This window comes from Rhopalosiphum maidis, chromosome 3 (genome assembly GCF_003676215.2).
Source record: "Rhopalosiphum maidis isolate BTI-1 chromosome 3, ASM367621v3, whole genome shotgun sequence".
Lineage (NCBI taxonomy): Eukaryota > Metazoa > Arthropoda > Insecta > Hemiptera > Aphididae > Rhopalosiphum > Rhopalosiphum maidis.
Genome location: NC_040879.1, coordinates 53778113 through 53800790, shown reverse-complemented (window position 1 = coordinate 53800790; position 22678 = coordinate 53778113). Strand labels below are relative to the sequence as shown.

At 26.9% G+C, this 22678-nt stretch overlaps 1 protein-coding gene across 3 annotated transcripts; it reads left to right on the top strand.

The window, feature by feature from the left end:
• The first annotated feature begins 3665 nt into the window (after window positions 1-3665).
• On the top strand, window positions 3666-16069 carry LOC113557449 (run domain Beclin-1-interacting and cysteine-rich domain-containing protein). Of its 3 annotated transcripts, XM_026962978.1 has the most exons (12): window positions 3666-4159; window positions 6348-6484; window positions 9502-9685; window positions 9751-10488; window positions 12308-12470; window positions 13091-13395; window positions 13791-13933; window positions 14867-15049; window positions 15112-15294; window positions 15408-15561; window positions 15623-15887; window positions 15976-16012. In XM_026962978.1, exons 1-11 carry the CDS (start codon window positions 3998-4000, stop codon window positions 15845-15847), a joined length of 2577 nt encoding a protein of 858 aa, XP_026818779.1. In that variant the 5' UTR covers window positions 3666-3997; the 3' UTR covers window positions 15848-15887; window positions 15976-16012. The 3 variants fall into 3 exon arrangements, with proteins under 3 accessions (XP_026818779.1, XP_026818778.1, XP_026818780.1); XM_026962977.1 differs by having other exon boundaries at window positions 15623-16069; XM_026962979.1 differs by lacking the exons at window positions 15623-15887; window positions 15976-16012 and having other exon boundaries at window positions 15112-15343; window positions 15408-15546.
• The last annotated feature ends 6609 nt before the right edge of the window (window positions 16070-22678 follow it).

Below are 22678 nucleotides of genomic sequence, written 5' to 3'. Positions count from 1 at the left end.
TATAGCGATGATGAGAACAAGTGATATTTTGAAAACACGTTTGAGCGGACGCCAAACGGACGGATAAGAAATAAAACACGAAACGAGTTAAAGACCCTGACCAGTATGTGGCAAGGTGAAATGGTATGGCGCTCATTTTTCTTTATAAGCATTCAATATCGAATACGATAAAATATCCACGGTTTGTACTCTTCCAATAAATCATTATTATTTTATTGTTTAATTTAATTAATAATATTATTATTATACCTGCCTGTTGGCTATTACCTACCGTAGCCGTAATACCGTTTATTAGATGATTATAAATTACATAATATGAAATATTATTTATCGATTATTAAATAATGTAACGTTCGACTGGATACCATAAAGTAATGAGTAGAAATACAAACAGAAAACGATTTAACGACTCTGTAGGTACCTACTTATTATCTATCTGACTTTGTCGATAGGTAAAATAATATAATGCGGGTAAGGTATGTTGGTATGTAGGTAACGTTACGACGCAGTCAGCATAATAAAATTATTTCGTCTTGTCAGGCAGACAGGCAGTTTGACATGCATATTATTAATCCACATTAAATTCTATATTTAAACATATACAAGGACTAAATAGTATTATGGCTGTGACACTGAAATACTGAACGTGTCGGAGAATCTGCAGTGAAACTAGTGAAAGTTCAGTCTTCGGTGTAAGCTGTGGCCCGTCCACGTGACACCATAGGCATACTAATTTATCTTTATACGTGTCTGTGCATGGGATACATCAGCGCCGATCACGATTGAAAAATATAAACCTAATACAATTATACTGTCGTACAGACGCGGATCCAATACATATTTACGTAGGGGGGAAGGGGCATCTTCAATAAAATGTCAACTTAAGTCTGATATAAAAACAGTGTAAGTACCTACTAAGTTAATAGGTAAATAATATTATTATCTAAATTCCAGTTTATCAGTACAATAGAATAAAAGATGAATAATGTTACATTAAATATAAAACATTGTGTATAAAAAAATTTAAATATTACAAAATCATTTCGTCTTTTTGATCAGTCAGTATAATAATTAGATTAGTAATATAAATGGTTTAATTAATAATAAAATATAAAAAATGTTATATGAAAAAAAATATTAAAAAATAATCACAAAACAAAATTGTCCTTTTTTTTAAATTTGGCAAATTCATCAATTACTTTTGCACAGTTAATAGTTAAATACTAACGTGTAATGCAAAGTCCATTTAAGCGCTCTTCAGGTATTCTTGATCCCATCCAATTTTTTAATCGGCGAAGAGAAGAAAAATTTTGAGTATAAGAAAATTTTTTTAAATAATTATGGAAATAAAGGTTTCTGGATCACATCTTTTAAAAGTTTCTAAAGATTTTTTTGGAATTTCTTTTTCATTTTTCCAATATGTATATAGGTTGCCATAATTAAAGCTTTCCTTCGAAATATTTTTTTATGAGGTCTTCCGTTAACGGATAAGTTTAAATTTATGGATATTAATTCTAATATAAATAATAGCTAAAAAAATAGACATACTAGAAAATTCGCCAGAGTTTATGGAGGGGAGGTTATTGCCCCCCGCAATTGGATCCGCGCCTGCTATTGTAGGTAAGACGTACGACCACGGACTAAAAATCAATTAATTCAACAGAGTATAGGTACAAAACTACGCCTATAAGCGTCTATATAGCTTATAGCTGTCGTGTAATATTTTGTCCTCGATTGGCCGTAGCATTGTATGATATCGTATCATTCACTAACCGTGATCTACCAGGAAATTTTCAAAGTTAGGCTGAGCTCAACTTTGAACTTTTAGACACGACACATGAGTGCACGACTGTGCTGTGAACCAGGTTTTGGTCCGTTTACGACCTACTCTATATACAATAAATAATAATGAGTAGGTAATGTAGGTTATCAATATTATAGGAATTAGCAAAACTGAATACCTACCTACATATTTATATACTGTAAACTGATCATATTATAAATCAATTATATATTTATATAAATGTAGGTACTAGGTATACAGGATAATTCAACTATAGCATCATGTTCACCTCTATTTTTTTCTTTAATAATGAATTTATTCAAATTTTCATGTTTTTGTACTAGATACAGGATAGCTAGGATAGATACTCAAGAGTCAAGGAGTGTCCTCTGACAATGTAGGTACTTTTTAAATTAGAACTTTTTTTTATGTAAATTGTTTAGTGGATAATTTTTTTTCAAATTTTAATATATCGCACTACCACTTATTTCAAAATGTTAGTAAGTATATAGTTTCTTATTAATTTTTAATCTATAATGTAAAATGTTTATATTTGGAGTCTAGGAATAATAGACCTTAAAAATGTTTTTATCAAGTATCAAGTGTAAAATACAATATGTATTATTGGTTCTAATATTATTTAAAATTGCACCATTTTTAAAAATTATATATATTGTTAGTTCAATACTAACTTTACAGATACTTTAATAATTTCTTAATTACCATATGTCGAAATGTTTAGAATAATTTACAGATGAATATTTGAGGATTACATTTGGCATGTAGAAGTTTAGATCTTCGTAAGATACTCTTTAGTAGTTGCACAAACAATTTAAGACCTTGAAAACACAATAGTCTTTAAGTAGATATATTTGAAATTTTAAAAAATCAGATCAATTATTAAAGACAAATTATTTAGTGAATCATCTTGTAATAATATTCGGGAATCGTACACAATATGATTATGATTTATAACATATTTTAGATTATACGACCTACATAGTAATGTATAGTATGTAGATACTATATATAATTACAAGAAGTCGATAAAGCAAGGTAGGCACCTATATCGTTTCTTCTGAGACACCTCGGCACAAGATGGTTTTGTGTTTGCAATTTGCATTATAATAGGTACCTACCAACAGTACCAACATATATCTACGTTCAAAATTTTAAATTAATTTAAAATCGTTTTTTTAAATTATTTTAAGATAGAAGTGTGTCATATTGTTAAAAGTTGTAACTAATGTCGATTTCTGAAGTACTAACATTATGTTACCTTATTATCATACTACATTTTTATCTAATATTTATTAAATAATGTTTAAAAATTATTCCAATACATTAGGTCAGGTTTATTAAAGTAAAGTCATTACAAAAATATTTTAAAAATCAATTCAATGTCTTGTAACCAATTGGCCATTTTAACGGTGTGTTACATTAATTTAACATTTTATTTTCCTTTAAACATTTTTGAGCTTCAATTTTCTGTTTACCAAAAAAAACAAACTAGTTTCCATAATGCATTCAACGAACTACATTATTACAATAGTACAATAATAGTGATAATACTAATACAAATTATTTATTATACAATATTATAATATAGTATTAGAGCTATGAATTATGAGTTCAGACCACAAGTTATGATATACATAATATCTGTGTACTAAAATAATGGTCTTATCTTATACTTTACTTCGCATATTGTCATATTGATAACCGATAATGTATTTAGTATTATCAATTATCATGTTTTTTTGCTACACTATTTATCACATAGATAACCGTGTCTAATACTTTAATCATCATTTTCTCACGGATAATAAAATGATGTAAAATTTAAATAATTTTTTATTTTTGTTTACGAACGGCAGTGTAATGTAAAGCAAACTTACAATTTGTGATTGCGATATATTTTATTTAAATTAAATATAAATGCTATCATTATTTATTATTATCTAACTATGTATGAGTAATGTTTATGTATGTTATACACGTCGTATATACATCATAATAAATGTTCTACCTACCTACTATTAATTAATTTATTTTTATTATTAAACTCTAATGAATTATTGTTATATACTGACACCAAAGACTCAATACTCATTGTTTCTATAAATACTTTTGTGATTAAACAAATAGATGAACAAATTATTTTTAATGTTTCATCAAGTGTATACTTGTAGTTCTATCAAAATATTCAAATAGATGGAAGAACTGCCTGCGATACTAGATCTTCTGAAATCAACTGTAGAATGTTTGTCTATGTCCGCTCAAACCAATACTTGGGAAGTATGTGGTGGCTTAGATCGACTACATTCAATTATGATGAATATTTTTAGTCATGGATGTTTAACAATAAATTCAAATGTAAGTAGAACTTTAGGGGCGTGTTTATATGCAATTTAGGTGATTTAATAAATTTTACTCAAAATTTACCTCAGTTAAATGTATTTTCTTTGTATAATATAATATTTTTAAAATCTGTGTGAATTTAAAATTTAAAAATATTTAAGTATACCTATTATAATACTCATTGTATTATTTACATTTTAGGCCTTTTAATAATTATATTATATAGGTAGATAGATAGTGAATTTATCTCAAAAAAAAAAAAACTAAATAAACAAACTTAACACTTTCAATGTTCACTATATTAAGATTTAATTTAGAAAACCTTTAAATGACATCGTATAAACAATCACTATAAATATTTAATAAATTAGCTATGAGTTAGTACCTAAGTTCCTTAAACATATTTTGTCCCGTGATTGGTCTATTCAATTTTTGTTTACCATTAAATTAATCAATTTAATATACTGAAAATAGCCTACTTATTAAAAAAAAAAAATCAAATTTTAAATAATGATAAATTATATTTAGATATTTATACCACTATACCAATATAATAAACATATTTTTTATAACTATAGAACTGTTAACCTTAATGTAACCTTTGATTTTTAACTATGTTACCTATATTATTATACATTGATGTATATTAATATCATTACATCTAGTTGAGGGCGCTTGCAGAAGATTAGCTCAGTAGGTGCAAAATAGTTTTGATGTCCATATAATAGCAGTAACAAGTGAAACTCCTCATATATTCATTTCAATTATTTTAATTTAGTAGTGTAAAAAAATTGTTTGGACTAGTATACTACTTTTTGAAATCAATTTTAATGATATATTAGTTTTATTACATTTAAACAAAGTTGTAGATATGTAAGAAATGTATTTATTTTGTCGCTTGTTATGTCCTGTGAGGCATAGTTTTTTTATTACCCCCTAAGTTCACCAATCATTATACTATTCAAATAAGAAATGCATTTTTATTAAGTTGTATAAATCATTTCTAGTTATAAATAGACACATATATTCAGGGGCGTGCTTTGAAAATTTATGTGGGGATGTTTTCAAGTAAAATTGAAGGAGCTTGACTTTTACCTATCTTGACCATTTGTTTTTTTTATTTAGGGCTCGGAAGTTGAGGCATGTTACATTTTTTTGGAACTTTTTAGACGGTTCTTTCCTGGCTACAAATTTGTTTTATTATCATGTGAATCTGAACAACTAATTTTTATTTTGTATTTTTTTTGTGTTCATTTACTTTTTAAGTCATTTTTTGGCATTTTTAGTCATTTTATTGATTTCAAATTAGTTCACTTCTTATAGTTTCTTGTCGACCATTATTCCCATAACTTACTTAAAACTTTAAAATTACTACTAAGATTAGTACCTATCCGTTTTTATCTCACCGATTACAGTTCTCATTGTCCTGTTGTAGTGAATATTATTGTAAGTACCTAAATTTTATTATTTTTTCGTAATATTTTTGAATGTCGGTTGTGCTCGCGTACGTCTATTATGTTTGTAATTTTTAAGGAAATTTTTTGTCATTTTTATGTCATATTTTGAGTAATTTGTAAGCTTTGATAAATGTTAATAGAATTTTTTAGTAAAATGGAGTGCAATTTTTAAAAAAATAAATTTTTATTATTTTAAAACAAATATTTGTAATTTTTTAATGTTTTTAAGGTCATCAACTTCCGAATCGCCCTATTAATATACAATATACAATATATGCTTTATACTTCTGGTTTAACTGCCAGATGAGTAAAGAAGCTTGTAACATACTCAATGGTGGAAGCATTTAACAATAAAATACAAATTGGGATATTTTATGATAAAATAATTCGACAAGTACATTTTAAGATGCATTATTTATTTTATAATTAAAAATAAAAATAGTATGGTCAATGGGGTAGGGTTTGAGCCCCCATGACCTCCCCCCTGTGAGCACGCCCATGCATATATTTTGGTTATTGCATAATTGTGTAGTTTAGTTATATTTTATTTCTGTATTATGGCTCAAAATAATTATATCAAAATACTTATTCAAATTATGAAATAACTAGATACCCTGTTAGTTAGTTTTCAAGAACGTCCACATATCGATTTTGATTTAATTAAATAGGAATACTTTAATTGCAATAAAGATGATTTTGTATAGAATTAGCAAATAGCAACAATGTTTAACTATATTTTTCTAAAGGCTGAAGATGCTGTTTGGCATTTTATTCAAGGAATCAATTGGTTGCACCCAACAATAGCATCATTATGCACATTTTCTAGAAATACATGCCCTAAAAATGAAAATTTGGATAAATCATCATTATGGATATATAAAAGGTATGTCATGACACATAAGTCAATTAGTTATCCACTAGTTAATAAATACAATTTTATAATTTAAAAATTACTTTAAAGTTATTTGGTAATGTCTCTACCAATTTGTTTAGATGTGTTAACTGTTTGCTGGTAGTGTAGATAATCGACACTAATTGATTAATACTTTATAGTATTAGTACCTTAGTACCTATTTGTATATAGTTTAATATTAGGTACTATCATACTTATTATGATATTAATGATATTATTTATGGACCTATTTATTTTTGACTAAATAATACTATTTGCCCATTTATAAACAAAATCCCTAACTTAATTCCTTCAGTATCAACTATTTTTTTTACATTTAATTTCCTATGCTTTGTGTTCATAGGCGTAACTAGTCCTTTAAGTTAGGGGGGTAACTAAATTCCTAAAAATGTTTTATAGCAAATTTTTTTTAATTTGATTATTATTTATTGTTCCTATTGGTGTTTACAACTGGTTTGAATGATTATTTGTTTATATGAAACATTATATTTTGTTATGTGTAGACAAAAATTAAGTTAATACTAATATGTTTATATGCACATACATTTACCCAAAAATTCTGAAGGAGGGGCTGAAGCTCACTTAAGCTCTCCTCCTAGTTACGCCTATGATTGTGTTAGTTATAAAATATATAATGGTTGAATAACCATAATTTATTTTTTTAAGTTATAAAAGGGTTATTTTATTTACAAATGAAAATTTATTTTTGTTTTTTATTTGAGTATATGTAAAACACATGATAAATATTCTCCTCTATGAAACCTAGATAAATCTCTCTTCTTTCTTTACACATTTTTATTTATTTTAATGTCATGGATAACATTCAATAGCGTACAACAATTGATTTATCAAAATAATTTCATGATAATATTACAATAAACTGAGATTTTACATTGGGCTACTTATGTATATCTTCAAAATTCTATTGTATTTATCAATCCTTCAAATGTTGTTTATTATTCACCAATACTGATTATATTCAAATTATGAGATAATTTATATGTACTTATTTCAATTTGTATGCTAAATTATCAACATAATATCTAAATTTCTAGTTTTGAATTGAATTTATCATATTACATATGTACTCTTTGTACTCTATATATAGTTGTATATATTATTATAAATATCTCACCTATAGAAGTCTTTGCTTCTAATTTTTTTATTTAGTTTTACCAATTAGGTTTGTCTAGTTATTAATGGGTGTAATAGACTATTTTGCAGTTTACTCCTAATTTGTGTGGACTTTCTCACTTTTGAAAATAATTTAAGTTATTAGAGTAAAATTATATAGGAATATATTATATTCTCTATATAATCTCTATGTTAAATTTAGTCTATTCAATAACTATGCTTGAATATATGTAAAAATATCAATATAGTTATTTCATTAGTCATGTTTAAAATAAAAAATAAAAATGAAGATTTTAGTGTTAATTAAGCCATGAAAAAACTAAAAAAAATTATACAATGAATTATAATTATAATATGTTTAATGAATGGTGTGGTAATTTTAAAAGATTAGTTGTATTAAAATAATGAGATTTTAAGTGTGAGGTTTGTAATTTATTAATTGTATAGGGCTGACAAATTAATGATTAACCTTTTGCAAATGTATTGTCTAGTGATGGATTATATTTCAAATTATTCTATTGTCCTCTATAAGTAAACTCAAAATTCAAAACACATTATTTCTGTTTTAAAATTTGATTGATAATTTACTCTACTTCAAACAGTAAATATTTTAAATACTACAAGTAGACTTTTTTTTATTCAATGAACAGTATTAATGTATTATAATTATTTTAGTATTTTTTTTTTTGTTAGTAATTACTTATATCAAATGCGTTAAAATTTAACATAAGTATTAATATTTTGAAAGTTAAAAAACTAACCAAAACTAACTAAATTAATAAATATATTTATTTAATTAATACTAAAATGTAATAAATCACCATAATATATTATTTTTCTACATAATCATAGGTTTTGCATAATAAATATATACATATATAAGAACTATATCTGACTGTACTTGTACTTTGTAAGTAATTTTATATAATTAATATTATTGCATTAAAATGTATTTAAGATTGATTTTCATGATTATTCAAGATTTATATTATTTTAGATAATGTATTAAGTTTACTTATTAACATGTATTTATAAATTTCTATTTTCCACATTTTTGTATTGAAAAAATGCTCTAAAAATTGTGTCTGACAATTTTGTTAAGATAATAATTTAAGCTGGATATATTATTTTATCTTTATTTCTTTAAAAAAATTATAGATTGAAAATACATAAAGTGATATTAGCTAATGTGATTTTATCCACACTCTAATCAAAATAAATTTTGGTATGCAATGATTTTAATTTAACATTAAAATTATAAATACGTTTTTTGCTGCATTTAAATAAAATGATAATAAAATAAAAATGAAAGAAATAAAAATAGTAGTTTTGACATTCAAAAGAGGAGAATATTTAGTATTTTAGTACCATAAGTACAAAAACAAAATGTATTCATTTTTTTGCTAAAGACAGTTTTTTTATTTTTAAAGAGATACAATTAGATACTATATGTCTATATATCTCGATAATCATGGTTAGGTTAGGATATAATATGTATACTGCTAAATTTCCTCGAGTGTCACCCACCTGGGAATTAGCAACGGAGTCACTTGCTTAACACTAGTGCCGTCAAGCAATTAGTGTGTACACTGCGCTTCATCGTGCCACTAATATTTATTGTTAATGAATGTAATGAATGATAATTTTTTAATATTTGCATATTAAAAAAAATTAAAACAGTTATAAGAGTGGAGGTTATCCTACTCTTGTTTCTCTTAAAACTGCTACTGTTATTCAATAAGAATGTTGTTATTGTTATCTAAAAGGATTATTATTAATTATCATTTTTATTATTTTACTAATTTAATGCTGATTACTTTATTAAAGTAAAATTTTATATTAAAATGTTTCAGTCTTGAAAACCATTCACTATCTGAAAAACTTGGATTATTATTGTCTGACAAAGATCATCTGTATAAATGTTATAAGCCAGAAGCTTTTTTATGTCAAAAGGAGTATAGCGATGCTGCATTATTATGTCTAAGAGCTGTTGAACTGAATCAACCTTCTTTATTACTGGAAATTAATCCTAAATTAGTAAGCCATTTTTTGATTAACTAGGTAAATACTGTTGTTAATAATATATTTTTAATCATTTTTAGTATTTAAATTATTCATCTAAAAGTGAACATTGTACTACTTTGCCAAAATCGAAGTATAAGCAAACACACAGTAGATATTTCAAACAATTGGGTTCATTAACAAATATCTTGAAGTATAAATCTTCTGAAAACATCAATGAACATAATATGAATACTGAACATCATAATGATTTACCTAAGCATAAAATTAAACACTTGTCTAAAAGACAATGTTATAAAAGTTGGCCCGATATTTATAAGACATTTGATCAACTAAAACTCAGACGGTCATTGAGTTTTGACACATTGCAAACATCTGACTACTCATTAGATTATACCCTTAAGGCTGCAACAATAGAAACTACAGCACAGGTTTTGCTCCCTAAGTTATTGGATGTAAATTATGAACAGCTTTTAAACGATAATGACAATCCAAACAAACATCAGATATTGAATAGTGATTTACCCAAACGAACTAAACGACAGTCAAAATTGTTAACACTCCCATTGAAAATATTAGAAGAATCTGATGACGATACTCGAAGCAATATCTCTGATGGATCCAGAACTTTAATACCTTATGATGAATTTCCACCTTCTAAGTATGTGGGAACATTTGGACTAGTATCTTCATATTTTCCTGATCAAGATTTGTTCAAATTTTTATCTTCTGGACAGTTCCTTCAAGCCAATGCTGAACTTGATCGTGAAAATGCACATTTCAAAATTTCTGAAGCAATCATTGGCACAATTGAACAAGTAAGTATATAATAAGTATATAATTATACTGAACTATTGTTTTTATTACTATATCTGCCATGTGGTTCAGCCGATGTAATAAATAATAATTTAATATATTTTGACAAAAAATAAACTCTAAATGGAAAAAGTTAAAAAACGCTTGAATTTTTATAGATTAAAATTAATTATTATTACTTCTACGCTATATCATACACGTAGAAACTCATTTTTCGTTTATAATTGATACTATAAGCAACTACCAATGTGTAAGTTTCTATCAGTTAACTTAATTTTTCTTGTTTAGAATTAAATTCTCCTTCCCATAAGAACTAAAATATTAATTACCTTAACTTTGATAAATAGTCAACAGTTTAAAAAAATAAAAATTGGTTGTCAGCAGTCAAGCTATAATTGGGTTTTAACTGCATGTGATTAATATAATATAGTATGGAACAAACACTATAATAATTTTACTTATACCTACTGTACCTATACATTATGTAGACAAATATTTTTTTGTCACAACGACGGCTACGTCAATTTTTTGTCCACTGCAAGTGTGCAACGGTCGTAGCGGTATTGGTCTTGCCAGGGGATTCCAGCCGAATGTCTCCTGCTCATCAGCAGTTGGGAGAAAAAGAAACCTACTCACGCAATACGCATCCTCGACATCGCAGTGTGCCATTTAATACCATCACACAGTATCCCCTTTATGTATGGCGATTCTTATATCATTGAATTGCCATTTTCTCAGTAAATTAATGTGTTTTTGAAAATATTTTTGTTTTTATTTTTTATATAGTTACAATCAAACATAATTTTTGTTTTTATTTTTTATATAGTTACAACTAAACATAATTTTTATTTTTATTCTTTTAGTATTGTTTATCGTTACCTAAATGTTATTATTATATTTTAAGCTTTTTACCCCATTAAATAACAACATACATTTTTCATTGAACTTCAAAACAATAGTTAAAATTAGTTTGAATAGATATTTAAAGCTTAGATCAGTGGAGTGTAGTGTACTAACATTCAATTTATAGTTTGTACTACTGTTACACAACTCATTTCATCTAAACATTGAATGTTGTTTATGTGAGTAACTAATTTGATACTGATTCGATATTCAATAATTATTGTCAGAAAAATATTCTAATTTCTGTCTATAAAAATGATAGATATAGTAAAAATAATATAAAATATAATTTGTTTTTAAAATAGCCATCTGTAATTGTGCTTTAAATTATGTAAATAAAAAAATAATTTCAAAATCACAATTTAAAAATAGATTAAGAAAATGACTTTTTAATGATAAAATAATCTCCCTATATATAATGTTTACGTATGTGTATATTCACTCTTTATATATGTATAAATACATATACACACACACGCACATCGTATACTCCTCTAAAAGTATCCTACAGATGTTGAGATGTATAATGACGTGTAAGACATCAAAATATTAATATTATTATTTTTAAAATTTTCTAAAACGTATATTCATGTATATTATATTCTAACAATTATACCTGCATGATTATTTCATTTATGTCGTCATATTGCTTTAGTTTTTACTTTTACACCCCCGCGGTCGGTTATTTTTACTTATTTTTTGTTTTCATTTCATTAAAAAATTGCGCATCATCGAAATGTACGCACCCTGACCTACTTACCTATTTTATTTTCGTTTGTTTTATTTTTAATGGCGTATACATTATTGTTTGCTAATATCCGTTAATATATTTTATACATTTATTATAATCGTGATTGTTTTATCGTTAATGGGTTACCGTTATCTCATGCATGTACGTATTGTATTCGACGTTTTCAGATTAAATGTAATCAAAAACTGAAATTCACTGACGAGGTGATCGATGAGAGTGACGAAGAGATAAATCGGCTGAAACACAGAATCCGTTGTCGGCGTAGACAAAAGTTACAGATCGAACAGACGCCGACGGCCGGCACGTCGTCTTCCGATTGTTTAACCGAATGTAAGTAAACTAATGCGGTAACAATTACAAGTGTTATTGTCGTTTATGAAATAATGTTAAAATTTGAGTCCGGTAACAAAATCTTCAGTTTATTCATCAGACTTTTTTGTTTAATTGAAGTTTTAATTGTTAATTTTGAATATAGGTTAGGCTATGTAAATCTATAACCTAAATACTATAGTACCTATTTATAATCAATGGTAGTAGATATTATCTATAAATATTATACTATATTTTGTTGTATGTAAGGTATACATTTATCATATATATTATTCATAGTATATATTATATGACAGTTAAAAGGTATTTTTTTATTTAATAATACATTTTAAAGTACTTAATACACTTTTAAATTTTTTTTATTAAAAATTGTAATGATATATTTTTATAATTAAATTTAAAATTAAATTCTACAGAATTTTTCAAAAATTAAATTTCGTTTATATAATATTTAATGGCCTCCCTAGAATCTCTCTATATTATTAAGCTGCTGATAGTCTGATACAGATGGTGGCGATCGACACGCCTTCCTTTCTGTGTTGTAAACGCGAGATTTTGACTTGTTGCTTCGTGTTGTATAAATTATCGAAAAATTATGTTTTTATATATATTTTTTCTAGCCACGATGAGTTCGCTGACGTCTTCTTACTGCTCAACTACATCTAGCATGTCTACCACGGATGATATGGACGATTTCGAGTTAGATGATGACAGCATCTGTTCGTCAATGTTCTCTGTGTGTAGTTCGTCGATGGGCTCATTGCCGTACTCGAATGCAGACCGGACGCGATCGGCTAGCGTGTGCTCGACGGTCACGGCAGAAAGCGTTGCGCGATCATTGATCCGCCAGATTAGCCAAAAGAACAACTGGCCCGTTGACGTCAATGTCCAGTGGCTAATATCAGAAAATGATGTCCCACAACGAGTACGTCGTCACTTATAAAGTTATAATCTATTATCACTACAACATTGCACACGGTGTAGACTATATGCTTGAAATTAAGGGATTTTTCGAGTCAGCTAAGAATATTTCTGTGAACCCACCCACATAATTTGACTTCTCCAGATATTTTACGTTATTTGTACTATAAATATTAATTATAATTATGATAATTAATTATTTAGAAATAGTTAGAATAAACTACTTAAATGCTAATGCGCAAAATCAAATATCCATTCACGCCCTTTTATAAATTTAAACTATCATAGCGTATGATACATACAACATATATTATTGGTGCGTGAGGTGGCATGACTTCAGCACAGAATTTTTTGGAAATTAAAATAATATACATAATATTTTATGTTTGGAAATTGCAGATTTTACCTTTGCCATCGAGCTGGCCCGTCAACCCGTTTGAGCCCACTGATGATCGTTTAGAGACTTCATCTCGCTTGCGAGGCACTAGTGATTGGGCGCCACCACGACCGCAAATTATATTCACTAGTCATCCGTCACCAATGTAAGCAAACTAAAATGTTTAAAAAAAAATACTAATTCATTTAATTTCTGTGTTTTATTTTGTATTTTGTGCTTTGTGTTTGTTATAAATAATTTGCATTTCATCAAATGTCTTTTCCATCATGCAGTTGAGGTGAGTCTCCACACTACTCATCACTCGCTAAAAATTTGTATGTGTTTTTATAATAAATTAGTATCCAATCTAAGATATTACGCACTATATCCAACGCGCCTTGGTTCGTCAGAAATGAAGCACTCCACGCTGACTCCAAACTCGCAATAATTAAAAACTACATACAAAATCTCATGATCAATTTCTTTAGCCATCTTAAAAATGCAAAAAGCGCGAAATACTTTAAACTCAGTGATAAGTCTACCCTCCGACGACTCAAGCGTGGACGTCCTTGTGATGCTCTGTCTCGACACCAGTAATACTACTTCTATATAATTTATTTTTATTTTTATAATTATGCATTATCAATTGTTAAACTGCTAAAATGTTAATTAATATTATCAATAAGTTAGATAACTCTGTCAGGAACACTTTAAAAAAAATAATAAATAATTATAATAAAATAATATACACATTAGGAATTTGAAAATTCTCGCGGGCCATCAAAATTTCAAGTACATTCAATAATTTACAACAATAACACATAATATAATGTTATCGTAACTCGTAAAATCTGTTATTTATTCTTTGTCTGCGGGCCGCCATTTAGTGACCCATGCTATACATTATACATATTATATTGATCAAAAACTTTTCAATATTATGTTATTGTTTCAATGACATTAATGACAAGTATTAAAACGTCTATACACAATTCTACAACATTTTTTTTTTTATATTGTGATAGATATTGACGAAATTGTTATGAAAAAAATGTGTGTTAAACAGCTATTTAACGTGTATTGATTTTTATGTTTGCAGTAGGAAAAACATAATGGAATTACAAGGTTATAGATGTGCTGGTTGTAGCATGAAAGTAGCAGTAAAGTACGCTTCGAAGTTTCGTTATTGCTTTTACTTGGGTCGGTATTTTTGCACAGGGTGTCATGTAGATAAAACTGCCATCATACCCGGTCGGATAATCGGAAAATGGGATTTTTCGAAGTACGTCACATGAGTGCCGCAAATTTGTCCATAATATTGTAATATGTGTATTATTTGTTTAGGTATCCGGTGTCGTGTTTCTCATTCAATCTGCTTGAAAAAATACTATTCGATCCATTATTCAACATAACAGACTTGAATAGCGTTTTGTACAAGCGCGCCCGAGGCCTAGACAAAGTTCGAACGTATCGGATGCAATTATATTATATCAAAGATTTCATATTCTTATGCAGATATGCCGACAGGTTGAAATAAATTTACACTAGAGTCGTTGTTCACGTTCTTATTATTATAGTATTATGCTTTGTATTTTAGTACTTACGCAAGCAATAAACATTTTTAATTTTGACATTAATAGATTAAAAGAGTCATTGGAAATTTTGGACGCTCATATAATACTTAAGCCGGACCTGTATTCAATCCAAAACTTGGTGGATGTCAAAAATGGAGAGCTCAGTAAAAAGTTACAAAACCTTATTCTTGTCTGTAATAAGCACGTTATAAATTGTCAGGTAAAAAAAAACAAATATTTTATACAAAAATTTTGTTAATGCTCATTACTGTAATTTATAGTTGTGCCAAGCAAGAGGGTTTGTTTGTGAAATATGCAACAACAACAAAATACTTTTTCCTTGGGACTTTAGATTGGTTACAAGATGTGTGGACTGTGGGTCATGTTACCACAAGAAATGTTATGATTCAAGAAAAGTACCGATGTGCCCCCGGTGCCCTAGGATCATGGCTATGTTTAAAAGAACAGAAAGTCAAAATGATCAGAATACTGTTGTACAGTCCTGAAATATGGCAGCAAATTGGTTTCTATCATAATCAACCAAATGTATTAATTTATAACATTTTATTTTTGATTCTCTATTTTTTTATTACCTATCTTATTAGTATTCTCATAACTATTTATTATATTGTAGATTGTAGAACATACAAAAACACGACAACAATGGTAATTATTTAATAAATATATAAATAATTATTAAATTATATAACTCTGGAAAAAAAATATTACATAACCTATATTAAAATATTATTATTTGTATACATTTTTAAAATGTTTAAATATAACTCATTAATAATATACTAAACAGATATCATATTGTATGGATAATATAGATTCATTAGTTGTTTGCATAAAAAAATATTATATTTCAGATATAATAAGATTATATTTTAGATCTGGAATTTGAGTAAAGTTTAGGCTAACTTTAAAATTTTTATAAAATACCCTTGTTATCTAATTATAGATTAAATTAATCTAAATTAACAACGGTACATTGTGTCATTGTGTACTATTATATGTTCTACAAACTAATTCATATAATATATATATATATTAATCTTGGTTATAAATTATTATTGTTATAATATTTAATTATCCTATAAATTAATTGATTTTTATTTGATTGTTTACATTTTTACAAATGTAACTACTATATTTAAAATAAAAGACATTTAAACATAGTAGATACATTGATCAAATAGTCAGATAGATTTATTTTAAAATCTCATACAATTAAATAAGACTCAATTAATTAAACTTTTCTTAATATTATAATTGTCAATTGGTTTATAGTTTGCAGCTGTAACATGTTAATAACAAATTGTGATGATTTTTTTTTTTTACAAAAAATGTTAAACTATAAATATTGTTTGGGTATTGGGGAAAAGTGAAAATTAACCAATAAATGATGATAAAATCAAAAAATATAATACTTATGATTTTATGTTGGGTAACACAAATATTTTGACTAAAATACCTAACTATAAAATTATATTAACTTGTATACACAAATATATATATTTATATATTATACATAGGTATACATATAGATATATATTAAATATTAATACTTTAACATTATGTTCTGACTGATATATTATATAGTTTAATTATGTTTTTATTGCACATTTTTGTATTTTTAAAAATGTACTAATATTTTTTTACATGAATATTTTTTTATTCTCTGAATGTGACTTTTTTTTTGTATTTTTAACTAATAAAATATTATTTTTTCAGGTCTTATTACAATTTTTTTCTTAATCAAAAATATAAATTATTGTAGTATGAGTGGCGAAGCATCATAGGGGACAATAAGACAACGTTTACCCACTAAGAAATTATAACACAGAAAAAATAATTTTGTTTTATAAAATATTTATAAATTTTAACGTCATTTATATTATAAAAATGATATATGTTTTAATATTTGTTAAAATTGGTTTTTCGTTGTACAGTTAGTCTTTAAGAATTATTAAAATAGATTAGATGCGCGCGATACGGTCATGTAGGTCATTCCAAACATTATATTATATCAAAGAGACGTTGTATCACAACGTCTCCCAATTATGGTGCGTGAGTACAGGGGGAATTTTAATGTGTGAGGTTTACTATCTTCGCTATTCGGATTTCCTTAATTATCGACATCGGCATCATCCCCTGTAAATCGCTATTACTGATAGCCGATAGGTACCTACGCGTTTCTTAATATTGTTGTTTTTTTATTGTAGCTTGTCCTCATGGCTGATGATATAATTTATGTCATTTTAAACGATGGAATTATTAATTACTCATACGAAAAAAAATGTATTATTGAATAGGTAAAATAAAAAAGGGAGGAATCCAAGCGTTTTAGTGTCATTTTATTCAATGTCTCCCCAACTAAAAACTTAAGCTTCGCCACTGATTGTATGATTCATATTTTAAATGCCCATAATAATTGTCGACAAACGTTTTTAAAGATATATAAAACACATCAAATAGAAACTTAATATAAAATATGTCAATAATTAAAAACTTAAACTGCAAATTGTATTTAAAAATTAATATATTTATTAGTATAATTTTAATTTTATACTTATTTTATAATATTTAAGAACTAATTAATTCTTGAAATATGTCAGCAACTATAGGTCTTATCCACACGTGTCTGAAAAAATAAGTCATTTTAAATTTGAATTACTCACTAGCTTTATGTCTTATATATTCCATGTCCTAACTTATTAAATAAGATCTACTATAATTTATTATAAATTACAATTATAGTTTTATTTTATGTTAATCTCAATAGTAGTAAATAAGCGTCAATAGCTGTGTTAATACTGATAATAAATGTACAAGGTTATCAAAAACGGTATTTATATGTTTTTTCTTTAAATTTCTTGTATGATGTTTTTCTTTCAATTTACAGTACGGTATATGCTTGCTAGACATGGTTAATCCCTAATGTACCTACACAGCCAATATATCATTTTTTTTTTTTTTATGTTGGAAATTTAATTGATTATCTCCCAGTAAGCCAAAAGTCAAAACGTCCTTTGCCACATTATATAACTTATTTTATAAGTAATATACAGTAGAACATTGATAGTCCGGACCTCCGATAATCCGGTAAACGTGGTAATCTGAATTGCACAAAAATCCATTTGCTCGTAAATGTTATGAACTTATGTAGTTTATTTGGAATTTTTGGAACCCAATTAATCTATAAAATATTGTTATCGACAAAAAAAAATCGTTATTTTTATTACCTACCTATTAATTTACTTATTTTTATAATTTAAAATGCAATAAATGTAAAAGTGGTGGAAATAAAAATATAAATCTTAGTTATTGAGTAGTTTATTTTGAAAAACCTCCGGTAATCCGGATGATACTCGGTTTGAATTCGTCCGGACTATCGAGGCGCTACTGTATGTTCACAGCCCGTGGCATAGCCATGGAGGAGGGCAGTGGGTCATGCCTCCTCCATAGGCTGTATCAACTTAAAATACAAATTAACTGTTATTGTGAATTGCTGATTATGTTTTTTTTAGTATTTTAGGTTTGCCCCCCCCCCTATTTTAAAATCCTGGCTACTTGTAATAGTTATTAGGTATACTTATAATTAGGTAGGTACCTATTCTGATACTTGAACTATCATAACTGTGACGTATTTAGGATTTTGTTTTTCGACTATCGAGGCCTTCCTTCTCGAATACTGCAGATACAATGAAAACACTTTATAACGAAACTCTTTACAACGAAAAACTCTGTATAACGTAAACATTACATAATAATGGTTGGTTTGCTTTATAACCCATTAGTCATTAGTCAATAGTCAATTCATTCTCTATAACGAATCAATATTTTATGTTTAATAGCACAATTTATATGTTATCGTATTATAAATTATAATAGTAATCGGCAAACATGCCGACATTTCCAAGAACGATTACATTATTTCATTACATATCTACTTTTAATATCGTAATAATACTGTTATTATCGATATCGAATATATTCATTTTATTATCGACGTAATTTCTAACAAAAATTTTGTTTTTTTTAAACCCTCTGCCCCTCTCTATTACGAAAACTCTAACGAAAGAAATATCTTGGTCCCTTCAGATTCGTTATAAAGAGTTTTCACTGTATACCTATTTATCCTGCAGAACTTTTTGACTCTAGGGGCTGAACTCCACCAAATTCCTTACTTTTACTACCTTTACCTTTAAAACTAATGTGATAACTTAATAACATCATAATCATTAGCACAAAGTACATTAACAACATTTTATATATAATACTAGTTATAAATAAGTTAAATATTTTTTATTAAAACAAAATATCTAGATACACATTACCAAAATATAAATATACATGGCATTTAAAAATTATTATTTAATCATATTATTTTTATGTATACCTAGCGATATATATATACGTAACTCATTGACAGTATAATACAAAATTTCTATTTTTTTTTGCTCTACTCATCAATGAATTCATCTGGCATAATTTTAATATTATTTATTTAGTCTATTTATACTTCTGCGTTATCGTTTAACCATTATATCTTTTATTATATTATACTTTATTATAGTAAGTAGATTTATTATGTAGTTACCTATTATTTTTTATTTACTCGTGTATATAGTATATGAAGGATACAGGCTTGAGCAGAATAATTTTAATAGGTAAACCTCTTCCTAGACTTTATTGTTGTGTCTGAAGACTCTTTTTTTTTAGTAGAAAAGATGCTTCAATCATCAGCATTGAGAGGGTTTCTAGTAACCAATTGGATCTAATATGTATACTATACAAATTACTTTATGTTTTCAAACCTTTTAGATTTATTAGTTCCAGTATAAGCTTATGATTGTTATGAGAAACATTATTGTATTGCATTTCAAAATATTAGCTTTAAATATTTGATGATTTTATAAAAACATTAACAATGTTATTACTATAAAGTATAAAGTAGAGACTTGCACCTAAAGTTGATGAAGGACACACACAGAGAGCAACCAACACAAATCAATAGTCATTGAAAAATCAATATGTACATTCAACTCAGAATCTAAAACATTTAAATACATTTATACAACAAGACACAAGTCCACCATTTTCAACATTTATTGAAATCAAAACTTAAATCCATTATATGAAAATTGTTTTTTTACTTTTTGTTTTGCACTTAACATAATATACACATTAATATAATAAACTGAACTAAATTCCAATATTATCCATAATTATACCTAGTATATATAATAATATAAGTACAACATGCCATGTTTGAGCTATACGGTTCGCTATACGTGTAGGCATTCACGCGTATCTACCTACATACTCTCGCGATAACGAAATAATTTTTTTTTCGACTTTAAACGTTTATAGAAGTACCTACTCATATATTAACTGTCTATAAATAGGTATTTAATATACACGTATATTTATATTTAATGTATATGTAGGTACAGTGTACTATGCATCGTTTATTCGTAGGTATTTACCTATCTATCAAGTATTAAGTTTAATGTATCATACTACATTTTTACTGAATAGTACCGAGAAATTTGAATTCGATTTGCAGGACACTCAAAACTTAAAATAAATGTAACAATAATGAATAAATTGTGGTAGGTATATTTTTTTTTGTGTGTGTATTATGTATTATTAATATTGTGGTATTGTAAGTAATTTTGTTGCAGATACCTGAACTGCATATTTTTCGAAAAATTGTAAGATAATTTTAAAACCATAAAATTAAATTAAGGTACCTGTATGGCTGTATGTCCGTATAGGTACACAGTCATACAGATAAGCTAAACTGGAATTTTCGTTCTCATAAAATATGATCCGCTATCGGAGCTATTTGATAGCGGATCATATTTAGATATGAGTGTAATCACGTAGATTTTCTTTCCACATAAAATAAAATTTAATTAAAAAACTAACCACATAGACGGAACTAGAAATTTTCATTAGACTGGGCCACTCGTGAGAGTCATTTTGCACCTATTATATCATTCACATCCAAAGGAAAAGATGGAGGACGATAGGGAACATCAATGTTTTTTATTACAATAAAAATGTATAATATAAGTAATTTATTTTATTACATTTAAAATAATATGTTTTTAGCAAATATCTACATTAATACGGAGCCAATTAGTCTAGGCCATGGCCCAGGTCGTAGTTCTGCCCATGACTAACCATAATAATTAATTTAATTTATATATTAACATATATGTATATGTATAACTATACATATAGGCCCGTATTTACAAAAATTACCGCCAGGGGTAACATACACCCACCCCCCCCAAAAAAGGAAAAAAATATTTCAATATTTTTCCGCCCCTCCTATATAAATATTATAAATTATATAATAGTAAATAATAAAATAAATAATAATACGAATCAATTTACGAATAGCTGTGACTTATAGTTATTACAATCAAAACCAGTACTAATAAAATAAAAGAATATCGGTTAGATTGTACACACATTTTAATTCAAATCATTAAGAAACCGTGAGAAAAAATTGCAATAATAACATAATATTTTTGGGTGAAAAATGAAAGGTCATTTCCAGGCGACGACCTGTGGTGTGAGGAGTCTTCTTCGATTCTCAAAAACAATTTCTATAATAGTTAAATCCATTTTCTGTTTAAAATATAACCATTCTATTAAAATAGTGTTACTTTTCTTTTAGAATATATTCAAATCAATATCATTATAGCCGATACACACGTTCTTAACTGGTAAATTGTTTCTATCACTATAAGGGCAAAAACATTATAGTCATTATTAATTAGTAACTACCATAAGTGTAACTAGTTTTTTAAGTTAGGGAGGGGCTAGATTTCTAAAAATGTTTTATAGCATTTTTTTTTTTTTTATTAGATTATTATTTATTATTTCTATTGGTGCTTACAATTGACTTGAATGATTATTCGTTTGTATGAAACATTATATTATTTTATATTGTAGGCTAAAATAATTTCAATACTAGTATGTTTATAAGTTCATACATTTATCCGAAAATTCCGTAGGGGGGGGGGGCTAAAGCCCATTCAAGTCTCCCCTAGTTACGCCTATTGCCTATGGTTACTACATAATATAATAGATATGAATTGTATAGTGCATATTATAATATATATGTACCTACCTATTGCGTTGTAGTAACATCGCGATTTATACAAAATTTGTGGAAACGTGACACACTGACGCAACCCGTCTTAACGGTAACCCTGCACGATGATTGCTATCAATTATTTACAACAATTAGGTATTGTAATTTGTAGGTAGGTATATTATTATCTATAGCTGGTACTTATTTCATAATATAG

What these genes read in the sequence shown, in the direction of transcription:
- LOC113557449 (XM_026962977.1), top strand. Translation starts at nt 3,998, where the DNA reads ATGGAAGAACTGCCTGCGATACTAGATCTTCTGAAATCAACTGTAGAA. An exon ending in TCATTGGCACAATTGAACAA is followed by an intron (nt 10,489 to 12,307) that starts GTAAGTATATAA and finishes CGACGTTTTCAG; the next exon opens with ATTAAATGTAATCAAAAACT. An exon ending in TTATGCAGATATGCCGACAG is followed by an intron (nt 15,295 to 15,407) that starts GTTGAAATAAAT and finishes TGACATTAATAG; the next exon opens with ATTAAAAGAGTCATTGGAAA.